The sequence below is a fragment of the Melanerpes formicivorus genome, unplaced genomic scaffold, assembly GCF_026170545.1.
Source record: "Melanerpes formicivorus ecotype bairdi unplaced genomic scaffold, bMelFor1.0.p_v2 SCAF_678, whole genome shotgun sequence".
In the NCBI taxonomy this organism is placed as follows: domain Eukaryota; kingdom Metazoa; phylum Chordata; class Aves; order Piciformes; family Picidae; genus Melanerpes; species Melanerpes formicivorus.
Window position 1 is genome coordinate 14,502 of NW_027143030.1, and position 13,780 is coordinate 28,281.

At 40.5% G+C, this 13,780-nt stretch overlaps 1 protein-coding gene across 1 annotated transcript in view; it reads left to right on the forward strand.

The window, feature by feature from the left end:
• The first annotated feature begins 570 nt into the window (after nt 1–570).
• LOC137460613 (mitochondrial 2-oxodicarboxylate carrier-like) overlaps nt 571–13,780 on the forward strand; it is a 28,854-nt gene continuing 15,644 nt past the window's right edge. Inside the window, exons 1-4 of the mRNA XM_068170850.1 lie at nt 571–665; nt 2,103–2,169; nt 9,270–9,329; nt 11,667–11,774. Of these exons, the coding sequence (XP_068026951.1) occupies nt 571–665; nt 2,103–2,169; nt 9,270–9,329; nt 11,667–11,774 (330 nt within the window). The remainder of the gene's footprint in view (nt 666–2,102; nt 2,170–9,269; nt 9,330–11,666; nt 11,775–13,780) is intronic.

A 13,780-nucleotide genomic window follows, 5' to 3' on the forward strand; every position in this document is an offset into this window, starting at 1 on the left:
GAAGACCAGCCTTCAGAAATTCAGACCTCTGGAGAGAAGGGAAAGGTCTGGTATAAGGAAGACTTACTCTTGGTTGAAGAAGATCAAGTTAGAGAATACTGAAGCATACTTGACATATATAATTCCATGAGCCTGACAGGATGCGCCCAGAAGTGCAGACGGAGGTCACTGATATCATTGCAAGATCTTTAAATGATCATGGCAACTTGGAGAGGGGCCTGGGAACTGAAAAAAAGCACATGTCACTGCTACCTTCAAAGAGGGCAGAGAGGAGGATCCATAGAACTACTGGCTGGTCAACCACACCTTAATCCCTGGGAAGGTGATGAAGCAGCTAATCCTGGAAATCATTTCCAGGCATGTGAAGGGCAAGGCAACAACCGGAAGCAATCAGCATGGATTTATAAAGAGGAAGTCATGCTTGGGTAACCTGATAACCTTCTGTGATGAAATGACTGGCTGGATATATGAGGGGAGAGCAGTGGGCATTGGCCTACATAGACTTCAGTAAGGCTTTCAGCATTGTCCCACATAAGACTCTCATACAGAAGTTAGTGAAGCATGGACTGAATGAACAAACAGAGAACTGAAAACTGGCTGAAAACTGACTGCCAGACCCAGAGGGTGATGATCCGTGGATCTGTGGAAAATCTAGATGGAGGCCAGTAATTAGTAGTGCACTGCAGTGGTCAATACTGTGTCCAGAGAAGGGCAACAAGGCTGGTGAGAGGCCTTGAACACAAGCCCTATGAGGAGAGGCTGAGAGAGCTGGGATTGTTTAGCCTGGAGAAGAGGAGTCTCAGGGGTGACCTGATTGCCCTCTACAACTACCTGAAAGGTGGTTGTAGCCAGGAAGGGGTTGGCCTCTTCTCCCAGGCAACCAGCACCAGAACAAGGGGACACATTCTCAAGCTGTGCCAGGGGAGGTTTAGACTCGAGGTGAGGAGGAAGTTCTTCACTGAGCGAGTCATTCGTCATTGGAATGTGCTGCCCAGGGAGGTGGTTGAGTCATCGACCCTGGAGGCGTTCAAGGGGAGATTGGACATGGCACTTGGTGCCATGGTCTAGGCATGGGGTCTGTGTTGATGGGTTGGACTCGATGATCCTCGAGGTCCTTTCCAACCTAAGTGATACTGTGATACTGTGATACTGTAATACTGGATCCAGCTCTTTTCAACATCTTCATTAATGATCTGTATGATGCAGCAGATTGCACCCACCAGAAGTTTGCTAATGACACAAAATTAGGAGGAGCAGCTTAATATACCAGAGGGTTGTACTACCATTCAGATGGACTTTGACATGTTGGAGAAATGGTCTGGCAGCAACTTCACGATGTTCAACAAGGTGAAGTGTCAAGTCCTGCACCAGGGAAAGAGCAACCCCGTGCACCAATATTATACAGTCTCCAACTAACTTGAAACCTGAAGGTCCTTGTAGACACCAAGCTGAACACAAGCCAGCAATGGGCTCTGAAACCAAAAGGTCTACTGGTATCCTGGGCTGCATTAGGAGTGCTGCCAGCAGATCAAGGAAGGGTATCCTTCCCCTCTATTCAGTACTACTCACACCTGGAGTTCTGGATCCTGTTCTGAGCTGCCCAGTACAAGGAAAAAAAGAAATATTTCCTCTATTTTGAGGCATATTTAAAACTAAACTTTAAAAGATGTCTTGTCCTAGCATCTGATGAAGGGTTTTGTATTCAGGTTTCTGAAGTCACAGTTTCTTCCAAATCTGTACTTTGTGATTTCAGCTTTCATTATCAGTGCTATGCCCAGAAAAATTAAAACAATTAGATAATACTTCCTCTTCATTGTCAAAGATGTTCCTCTTTAAATGCAATTTCTTGTCTACTCAGAGAAAAATAGATTGAAGTTTCACATATTCATTACTGATTTTTTTTATATCACCTTACCCTCACAGAATAGAATTGATAGCAGGTTAGTTACCTAGCAAGCAAAGAGCATCTTTATTGGTCTGTATGCTTGGAAATGCTGAAATGTTTGTGGCTTTTCTCAAAAGGGAAAATACAATTGGCAATATGGTAATGATATGTTGTTTATCCATACTAAAAATAAGTCTTTTTTTTTTCCCTTTCATAGATTTCTTGGCTTCTACAAAGGAATATTTCCTCCCATCTTGGCTGAGACACCCAAAAGGGCGGTGAAGGTAAAAAAGCCCGTACTTCCTCCCTTACAAAAATGATTAGGAACAGTAACAGCTGTAAAACATTTTATTTCCCCCCATATTACCATCATAAACTTATTTGGCATGGTAATACTCTGATTTTTACTAGGAGGAAACTTCCCTGTTGATAGCACAATAAAAACTGTGCTTGATTAAAAAGGATTGGATGAGGTTCTAAAATGCTAGGCAATTTTTGACCTGTGTTGTATAGCCTTGCTGAACAAGACAAATTGCAATTAATTTATGTAATTAAAATTAACAAAATGCTTTAAGTGGCATTTTAGTCTCACAATTAACAAATTAACTGGCTAACAAATTAACACGAGCAGCCATTAAAGAAGCCACTCCTAATAAACATTCGCTCAGTAATCTGAAGCAGTTTACTTGTGGGTTTGAAGTACTGCCTGGAGTTTCCTTGTCCTCCAAAGAGAACTCTACTCTGTGCTGTCCCTTTTTCACAGGTTGAACATAATAATGGGTAGGACTCTTCACCATGCAAAGAACATCTGACTCCAGCTCTCTCACATTTCAAATAGATGCTACCGTGTCAAAGTGTATTTGCTGTCAGTTGTTGATCTGATTTTCTTTTATTAGCCTTATGCTGATTTGTAGAGCATTGTTTTGGTAACATTTCTAAGCAAAATACATCATCTCTTGTTCTTTTTTTAGTTCAGTCCTGCAGCAATTTTAAATAAAACACAGTATTTAAGCATCTCAATGTTCTAAATCTAGGAAAGCATCCACTATGTTATGAGCAAATCTTTGTCTTCTGCTTCAGTACTTTGAAGTTTCCCACAGTTGCATTAAATGTATCTAAAAGCAGTTATTGCACAGAATGTCTTGAGTTTCCTTACTTTATTCTTTTCTCTTTCTTTTTCCATTATTTATTTCTAAAAAGGTTGCATATGATTCTGATCTTTAGTCTGCAATTAATCATTCACATTCCTCTTCTTCTACAGAGGAATAATATTTGTACAAAGTGACAGGATGTGACCTTGTAACAGAATCCTGAAGGAGTTCTGGTAATGTCATCTTCTTGTTTGCACTGACATTTTAGATGCAAAGGACATATGTCACCTATCTCAAAATTACTTAACACAGCTAAGAAACAAAAGTTCTATCTTATAGCAAAGTATTTAGAAGATTCTTAGCAACTGATTGTGTTCAGACTGTGGCGTTTCCTCTGTCTTTACATTTCATTTCATCTGAAACAGATCAAAGCCAATCAGATCATGCTTTATAGGTTCCAGTATATACCTATATAAATATATATACTTATAATACAAACCCAGGTTTCATTTCTCTCCTTCCAACCTGAATCACTCAAAGATTTAGGGTCACTTTCTTACTCAGATTGATGACATTGGCTTAAACCCCACAACATTCAATACAATTATAGAATCATAGATTTAAGTTGAGAAGGATCTCTGGAGGCTATCTGGTGAGCCTCCTGCTCAAAGTAGGGCTGCCATGATCTGGTTGCTCAGATGCCTTGTCTAGTCAAGTTCTGAAAATCTTCAAGGATGGAGACCACAGCCTCTCTGTGCTCCTGCTCCAGTGCTTAGTTGCTTTCACCATGAGAAATTTTGCCTTATATCCAATCCAGTTTGCTCTGCTGCAGCTTTCACCTATTGCCCCTCATGCTACAGTTGTGGACCTCTGAGGAAGTCTGACTTTGTCTTCTGTATAAAGTTTAGAGGGGGGAAGGCAAGAATTATATCCCTGTAGCCTTTTCATCTCCAGACTTAGTTGTCTCAGCCTCATCATAAGCTCACAGATTCTTAAGTGTTGTACTGGTGCTCACTTAGTGGCATTTATGTGAGGGCTTAACCGTGAGAATCAGGTTTAAATGCTAAATGTTTTTTAATTAAATCATTGAGTTCTTTAATTCAGTATTCCTTTCAGTTGTATGCCATTCTTAAGACACTAAGAGAACTTTAAGCTACCTGTATTCTACATTAGAGAAGCTCAGTGACAGGATAGAGCAGGACAGTAACATCCTTGTAAGAACCTGGATACTGCAGGAATTCGATGGGAGATGTTATATGCCCACACAATTTCTAATATCTAAAAGGGAGTTTGTAGCAATGCTTTGACCTGAAGAGAATCCAACTTGTCTCAGGTTTCTACTAATCTGTTTTGGATATGTCCCCAACATAAAAACCACTGCTCTCTTTGGCTCACTCTCCACCTTTTATTATGATAATGGTTCAGCAAGCCCCAGAGGGTCCTTGGTACACTGTCAAACGGACTAGTGAGATTTAGAGGAAGGCTATGTCCATGCCTATGGCTTTGAGACCTGAGAAAGCACAAAACACAGAGAGGCAATCTGTACTAATATTTGCAAATAAAAATAAAGCTACTTAGCCCCAGTTATTCAGCTAAGCATTGAAGATACAGCTTCACTTTCAGTCAACTACATTCTCATGTCTGTCATGCTATTTCTTTTTTTCTCTCTCTATTTCCCTTCTAAAAAGCAAGCTGGTATTTCTGGAAGATGAAAAGTCAAAGTTTATAACTTTATGCTAGTTTGAACTTGGAGGAAAGAAGTGATGATGCCAATACAATGGTTTACAGATGAACTCTGGGGCAAATTTATATGGCTCATGTGTTCCCAGACATCTTGTTTCAAGCTCAGATTTTTACCTTAAGAGTTATTGAGACATCTGGTAAGTACTTTGGCTATTTTCTGGGTAACTTGAATCAAACTGTATCTTTGCCAGATGGGCAATATTGGTTATTATATGCACAAAATCACATCTCCAATACATTTATTTTGAGATATATTCATTTTCTTATGCAGAGCCATTCACTTTATACAACTGTAAAGAAAACTACAAATTGTGCTGAGATTTAAAGGCATGCTTGGTGGATGTACATGATATAAATCTGTATGATACAGCTACTAGCTTGCTTTATTTTTTGGCAAAATTGTGTGGGTACTAGCCACTGTGGTATACCCAGCAACATTTATGTTGAGTTTTATTGCTATTGATTTGTTTGCTTTTTAAAATTATATAAAGCATAGTTGCTGTTGAGTCGTTCTTTTCTTTATGGCTCTAGGAAGCTATTGATTTTTGAGGTAACGTTTTTAACACCAAAAGGGGGGAAAAAAAAACCAAACCTGCTAGGTAACGTATTTCTGCCTTTATTACAACCATTTTACAGATCTACAATGCTATGGAAGACATTAAGGAATACCAGAAATTCCATTAAAGGTTAGGAGGGTAACAATGAGTAGAAAGATGCTGGAGAGAGAATAAAGCAAACTTTATCACAATGAGAAATTCATTTAGTTCTGTGAAGTAACTCACCCACCCACAACTGACGCTTACTCAGGGACTTCCTTTCTACCTATAAAATATCTTCAGTTCTCCAAAGAGGCAGACTTACAGTCTGAGTCACACTTCTGTCTTTTCTGATTATTGGCCAGTACAACAATTCTAAACATATTTGCAGGATGTTTGCAAGATTAATGTTGGGTCTGCACACTATTTGTAAGGCAGTTAATAACGAGGCTCTCATTCCAGGAACTTTTCTGCAAAATGAGAAAATATCCCCTGCTGAGGAGCAAAAAAACCAAAAATTCCCTGTCTAGAGTATCAGTCCTCCAGTTCTCAGAATTTAACATCCTGATTTTGCATTATGCATACATGTTGGCCACAACAACCCCACGCAGAGTGGCTGGAGAGCGGCCAGGCAGAAAGGGACCTGGGGGTACTGGTTGATAGTAGGCTGAACATGAGCTAGCAGTGTGCCCATGTGGCCAAGAAGGCCAATGGCATCCTGGCCTGGATCAGGAATAGTGTGGCCAGCAGGAGCAGGGAGGTCATTCTGCCCCTGTCCTCAGCACTGGTTAAGCCACACCTTCAGTCCTTTCTCCAGTTCTGGGCCCCTCAGTTTAGGAAAGATGTTGAGTTGCTGGAAGGTGTCCAGAGAAGGGCAACAAAGCTGGGGAGGGCTTTGGAGCACAGCCCTATGAGGAGAGGCTGAGGGAGCTGGGGTTGCTTAGCCTGGAGAAGAGGAGGCTCAGGGGAGACCTTATTGCTGTCCACAACTACCTGAAGGGATGTTGTAGCCAAGAGGGGATTGGTCTCTTCTCCTAGGTAACCATCACCTGAACAAGAGGACACAGTCTCAAGCTGCACCACGGGAGGTTTAGACTGGATGTTAGGAAGAAGTTCTTCATAGAAAGAATGATTGGCCATTGGAATGGACTGCCCAGGGAGGTGGTAGAGTCACCATCACTGGAAGTGCTTAGGAAGAGGCTTGATGGGTTGCTTGGTGCCATGGTTTAGTTGATTAAACAGTGTTGGATGACGGGTTGGACACAATGATTTCAAAGGTCTTTTCCAATCTGGTTAATTCTATTCTATTCCATTCTATTCCATTCTATTCTATTCTATTCTATTCTATTCTATTCTATTCTATTCTATTCTATTCTATTCTATTCTATTCTATTCCATTCCATTCCATTCCATTCCATTCCATTCTATTCTTTCCTGCTTTAAATGTGGTGGCATTATTAACACCTGGGGTTTTAATAATTGTGGTGTGATTCCAGTGACTTTGTTGGAAGCAGATCTTAAGTGAAAAATGTTATTGACTTTGCCATTGGACAGGATTATAAACAAGTTAAAATGGCAGTGTGGTGCTTCTTACTCACATTTCTGTACATGTAACTTATGTGAAAGCTGCACTGTTCTGATAAACCTGCGGCAACTTAGCCCTGAGGAACTGAGCTTCTCTTCTTTGGCTGAGACCCAGCACAGGTCACCCAGTATCTCTGTTTTGTCTGAAAAACTCAACTCCCTTAGGTTTCTTGCAATTCCCATATGTCCATTGACCTCATTTCCCATTTCCCTTTTGTGATGAAACACTTTGATGTCACATGCATGGGCAGGTGCTATGTGGAAGGTGACTCATGTGTGGGAATGAGATGCAGAGAACTTCAGAGGATCTCACCTGTGAATCAGGTTGCTCCAAACTGATCAAGTGTAACAGGTCAGCTTTGGAAAGTAGCCAGGAAAGTCAGGGGTACTACTACAGTGGTGTGACAGCTCTTGCTCTAGTAGATACCATCTGTGCTGATGCAATCAAGCTGAAGCAATGATAGGTTTTTGTTGTTTGGTCCCATAATACTGGACATGCTGTGTAAAAACCACTTTCCTTTTGTATGCAAAGTTGTGAGAGAGGTTAGAAAGTCTTTGAGGGGTTAGAGGACTCATGAGATAGTGAGCTGTAGTTACAGCCCTTGGGTTGTTCTATGTATGAAAATTATGGAGAATAACACCTCCCATATATTTCAGTTTACCTGGAATTCAGGTATCTAGTCTTTATAACCCACAAGATTATCTACTGTCCTCATTCCTCATGCTAGAAGATCATTTTCATTGCACTCTGAACTGTCTTATGTGGCATCAACCTGAAGTGCTTTTTCAGTGGCTTCAGCAACGTATTTGCAGGACATGAATTTGAAACAATGTGGGGACTGGGGAGATTCACTGTACACAGAAGCACTGGACTAGAAAAAATCTCTTAGGTCAGCAAATCTAGTCCCCTTGCTGTTCTATAATCTCTTTCATAAACTTGTCAAATACTCTCTTACATGTGATTTAAGACTTTTCTTCCATTATTTTTCTTGGAAGACTGTTTTCAGAACTCTACTCCTTTGGAAGAAAGTTTCATCAGGTTTCAAGTTTATGAGTGACTTTTATTTTCATACCAACTTACTTTGTTACATATCCTTCCTTTCCTTGCTTTTCATTCTGTTACACATTCTCTTTTGCTAGACAATTATTTATTCTTCTTCAGTCTTCATTTTTAAATAATACTTAAGTGCTTCTTATGGTCCTGCTAACCCCATTTGGAATATGCTGTAGCCTGAGGTCATCTTTGTTGAACAAACAGGGGCAGGTGTGTGTGATGTATTGCAGAAGACATCTTACCAATAATTTGAAATAAGTCACAAATACCCCTTCTTTAGAGTATACCTTGACTAATGCATCTTAAACTTTGTGCCTAGAGACAAGGAAACAGGCAATGAAAGTCTGTCTGCTTATGTTAATGAAAACCTTCTTATTGACCTCAAGTGAGGTTGAGGTTATTCTCAACACTATTCTTGGAAGAACAAATTCATTAATTTACTCTGCTTTGTCTTTTAGAAGATTGCACAAAAGGTATTCTGAAATTAGAATCATAGAATCATTTTGGCTGGAAAAGACCTTTAAGATCATTGGGTCCAGGCCACATCTAACTCCACCAAGTCTGGTGCCAAACCATGTCCCTCAGCATTACATCTCTGTGTCCTTTCAACACCCGCAGGGACAAGTATTCAACCATCTCCCTGGGGAGCCTATTGCAGTCTTTGAGAACCCTTTCAGTGAGAAGTTTCTTCTAATAGCCAACCTAAACCTTACTTCAGTAGTTTTTACTTCTTTTCAGGAGTCTTTTGTTTAATCCCAACATGGAGACATGCCTATACATCCACTGGGGACAGGGCAGGAGAACAGTACAATGCCCTCTGGTGCCTTACTTAATAGATTTGGGTGGTAGGAAGCGTTAGGTTGCAAAGCAAACCACTTTTACATGGTAGCCTTCCTCCACATTGGTGCAGGTGAAACTGAGCTTCTCATTTCTTCTTGAAGTTGCACTCCCAAGAGTGCAATTTTCAAAGCACATCCTGCAGGGAACTGCAGATGCTCAGAACTTCTGAGCCCCCTTGACTGAAAGCAGCATTTGTACTGCATTTCATTATATGAAAGCTCAATGATAGAGGGAAAGTTTACAAATTAAAACCACAACCTATTGTGTTGGAAGCAAGTTCATAAAACATTGTTTTAACTGCACTTATGCTGCTATTATGCTTTATACATTAAAAAACCCAGTTCTGAAGCCTGACTGCCTACTATTGATCCAAAGAGTGTGAAACAAATGTAGCTCATGTTTGTTTTGCAAGCCTGCATACAGCTGCTCAGGATACCAGGTAGGGAAGCTCCAGTGTAGCTTGGTTTTGCTAATTTGCATAATTCACTCATAACTTTTTTTTTCCAATGCAATTTCAATCTAACTTTTCATTGCAGTTTTTCACCTTTGAACAATACAAGAAGCTGCTAGGATATGCATCATTGCCACCAGGACTGGTATGTATGGATACAGAACTTCATGTTCCAATTGAATATATGTCTCATGAGCACTCCATTCCATTTCCTCCCATGGAAGGAACCCAAAATTAAAGGGGATGTTTTTTCAAGCAGCAGTTTTTCTAGACAGACTTGTCCCTTGACAAGGCTGATAACAGAATTTATCAAAATGATAGTAATGTTAATTTTATAGAATCATGGAATTGTTAGGGTTGGAAGGGACCTCAAGGATCATTTAGTTCCAATACCCCTGCCAAGCACCCCATCCAGTCTCTTCCTAAACACCTCCAGTGATGGCGACTCCACCACCTCCCTGGGCAGCCCATTCCAAGGGGCAATCACTCTCTCTATGAAGAATTTCTTCCCAACATCCAGTTTAAACCTCCCCTGGCACAGCTTGAGACTGTGTCCTCTTGTTCTGGTGCTGGTTGCCTGGGAGAAGAGACCAACCCCCTCCTGGCTACAACCTCCCTTCAGGTAGTTGTAGAGAGCAATAACGTCTCCCCTGAGCCTCCTCTTCTCCAGGCTGATATTTGTCCTCTAGCAGGTAGAAAAACCAGACTTTAAGGTTCCATGATGCACCAACATTTTGTGGAGGAAAATATACCAGGAAATTGTAAGCATGCAATAGCAAACTAAAAGCTGCTCTGATTCATAGAGCAGATGCAGCAGCCATCATACATCAGACATCCCTGATGCACTGTTACTATTGAGGCCCCTGAGATAGCCATAGTAGAGAGGGAAATAGATGACTGAAAGGGATTCTGGTCTAAGCTAGGCAGAATGCTTCTAAGTGCCTTGACACACCTCATATCAAGACAACAGTTATTGTTCAAAGAGAGATACATAAATTAGTACCATTTTTCTGCTGGCTTGTCTCATGTATTATGATGAAAGGGATAAATTATGGTCCCAGCTCATACAGGCAAAATAGATGTGTTGGTTAACAGTCTTCTCCAGAGGCAGTGAGGCTGCAGATTGCCACTACCCTCCAACTTACAATTCTTTTTCTTGAGCTGTCACAAGTCCCTGCTCAAACCTCTCTAGATAATTTTTTTCTCACTATTGTTTGTTGGGTTTGGGGGTTGTTTTATTTGTTTGTTTGTTTTTATTTTTTGGTTACCATTGATTTCCTTGAATTTCAGCAAGTGTACTCGATATATTGTAGTTTGGTCCTGGGACTCTTTTCAGCCCCTAAAATGCTTGGAGATGTTAAACGGAAGCAATAAACGTGTAAAGTGATCACTGAGATGAGGCCCACTGAATTTTCCTAGTTGACTTAAATATTTCAATATTGTATTTCTGTTGTAGACAAATTAAGGTATTTTTTAAGTGCTGTGCCATGCCCAGGGAGGTGGTGGACTAACCATCACTGGAGGTGTTTAAGAGGAGACTGGATGGGGTGCTTGGAGCCATGGTTTAGTTGATTGGATGGTGTTGGATGATAGGTTGGACTCAGTGATCTTGGAGGTCTTTTCCAGCCTGGTTAATTCTATTCTATTCTATGATAGAAAGCAAAGCCCTGAATATAGAATCGTAGAATGGTTCAGGCCAGAAGGGACCTCAAAAGGTCATCCAGTCCGACCTTACAGCAGTCAGCAGGGACTCCCTCAACTAGATCAGGCTGCCCAAGACCTCACTGAGCCTCATCTTGAATATCTCCAGGGAAGGGGCCTCAACCACCTCCCTGGGCAACCTGTTTCAGTGTTCCATCACCATTTCTATACCTGGCTATAATCAGCTTCTAAGTAAGTTAAATTGATTCATCCTTGCAGTGAACGCTGACATCCCCATGTATGTCATTCATGCCCATATAAAACTTTCCAGGACTGGTATTTACTTAGGAGAACTTCTCTTCTACTCCTGCAATTTGCTTAAGTAATGCACTCTTTTAATTTCTTACATTTATTTTTAAGTTCACATGTTAGTGTCAGATGCTCATTGCTCAGTGCAGAGTTTTAGTTTTGTTCCAGTGCTGCATCACTGCATCTATGTTTGTGGGGGGTTTATATTCAGAGTCCACCCAAAGATAACATGAGAGCCCTGTTTTCCCATGTTTTCATAATAAATTGGTAGCACAATATTTCTTCCAGCTGAAAGGAGAATTCATTGATAGTGCTATGCCATTTTATTTTGTACTTTTTGGAGTGTGGTTTATGGCTATTGTCATATTGCCTTCATGATCTGTCAGCATCTAATCACGGTCTAAAGATGTTTAGCAATCGAATACTGCTGCATTGCTGTAGAAGTGCAGTTTGCATTGTATCATTCAGTTTCATAATCTGATGTAGGGGAAAATTACTCCTTCATTTTTAATTTTAATTTTAACTTTTCTAGGCATTTGCAGTTGCTGGCTTGGGATCTGGGTTGACAGAGGCAGTTGTGGTTAACCCTTTTGAAGTAGTAAAGGTTACCTTACAGACAAACCGGAATGCTTTTACTGAGGTATGACAATTGCTCCTCTCTTTTTCTGCTTTATTAGGCATGGTGCACTTCCAAGTTCATACTTGGAGCACAATGTCTATAATAAATTGAGTTGATGAGAAGGATTTTCCCACTAGCTTAACAAAAATGGAAAAACAGCAAAAAGCCTTAGCAGAGGATGACTTCAGATGTGCAGAAGTGCATGCACTGTTGTCACCAGTGTTAGCATCTCCACTGTAAAAATGGAATGGAATGGAATGGAATGGAATGGAATGGAATGGAATGGAATGGAATGGAATGGAATGGAATAGAATAGAATAGAATAGAATAGAATAGAATAGAATAGAATAGAATAGAATAGAATAGAATAGAATAGAATAGAATAGAATAGAATAGAATAGAATCCACCAGGTTGGAAAAGACCTTCAAGATCATCAATTCCAACCTATCACAACATATTGTGTGCCTGAAGCACACAGGCATCCCTCCAGAGTATCACTGTGAGGAATTATAAACCAAAAGTACAAACCTGAGCTCCTTGTACACAGTGCATTTACCCTAGCAAGCTTGACTTCAAGTGGGCACCAAAGGTTAGCATGAAACAACACAGCCCCATGTCCTATCCAGAATCCAGCTGCTGTATTTTATGCTTAAAATGTAGCTGTTAGATTCCAGGCTGTTGGATTAAACTATTTATAACTCTTGACATTTATAAGCACAAACTGGGAAATAGTTATGTAATAAAGCACACTGATAATTTAAATTCCTTTTTCACTTCAGAATTTGATTATCCAAATACAGTGTTATTTGGAGCAGTCAAGTGTGCAAAACTCACTTTGTCCATGGCTCTGGGTATGGATGAAAGAGGGAAAAGATTCAACTGAAAACATGAATTCACCAGAAACAAATGTTCCCGAGGGTGCACTATTTTCTATCAAAATTTCAATTGGAAAATGATCCAAGCTGAAGTGAAGGAAGACAGTCACACAACTCCCTTTCCTCAGTGACCAAGTCTAACAATTGCCATATTCAACTTTTTCAAAGTCTTTTGATAGATCAGCTGTACCATGCATAATAGAAGTGCCAAATAATATAAGCCTAAAAATATTGGCTGGATCCCTGGTGAGGCATGATTTTTGCATATTCTGCTATTGAGTTTTTACTGAGGTAATACTTAAATGCCTTGTAACACTCATCTGCACAAATTGGACCCTTTTAGGGGATGCATAGTAAAGAGATTTATCTCCTGGCCATTTACATAAGCTGTTTGGGCTAAGCTCCCCAGGCACACTCTGGAAGAATATTGCCACTGATTTCCAGATGGTCATAGACTAGCTGGGACCTGCTCCATAACTCATCCAGAGAAGTATTTTCTTCCAGAATGAATTGTGAAACATTTGGTAAATTTCTGTTCCATTCTCAATGCATGTGAAAGAGATGTTTGGTTGCTCCAAGTCTCCACCATAGGCATTTTTAACCATGAGCAGCAGAGAGCTTTGCAAGGGGAGACCTCATTGCTGTCTACAGCTACCTGAAAGGACATTACTGAGAGGCTGGTGTTGGTCTCTTCTCACAGGCAATTAGTGATAGAACAAGAACAGCCTCAAGCTGTGACTGGCTAGGTTTAGACTGGATATTAGGAAGAAAATTTTTCCCAGCAAGAGTGGTCAGGCATTGGAATGTACTGCCCAGGGAGGTGATTGAGTCACCAACCCTGGATTTGTTTAAAGGTGGTTTGGATGTGGTGCTTGGGGTTTAGGGGTGAACCTTGTAGAGCAGGGTTATTGGTTGGATTTGGTGATCCCGAGGGTCTTTTCCAACCTGAGTGTTTCTGTGATTCTGTTACAGGAGTTATAAGGTTAGGATACTGGAAGGAGAGAATGAATATGGGAGAAAGCAATGTATGAGAAGATCTCTCTCTCAGAAAGGTTGATATGAAAACAATATGGGCCAGCAGCAGCAAGCTAAGCAGATACTCTGGATCTTTCTGCCTCACAGTTGTGAAGATACAATTAACTTATCTTAAT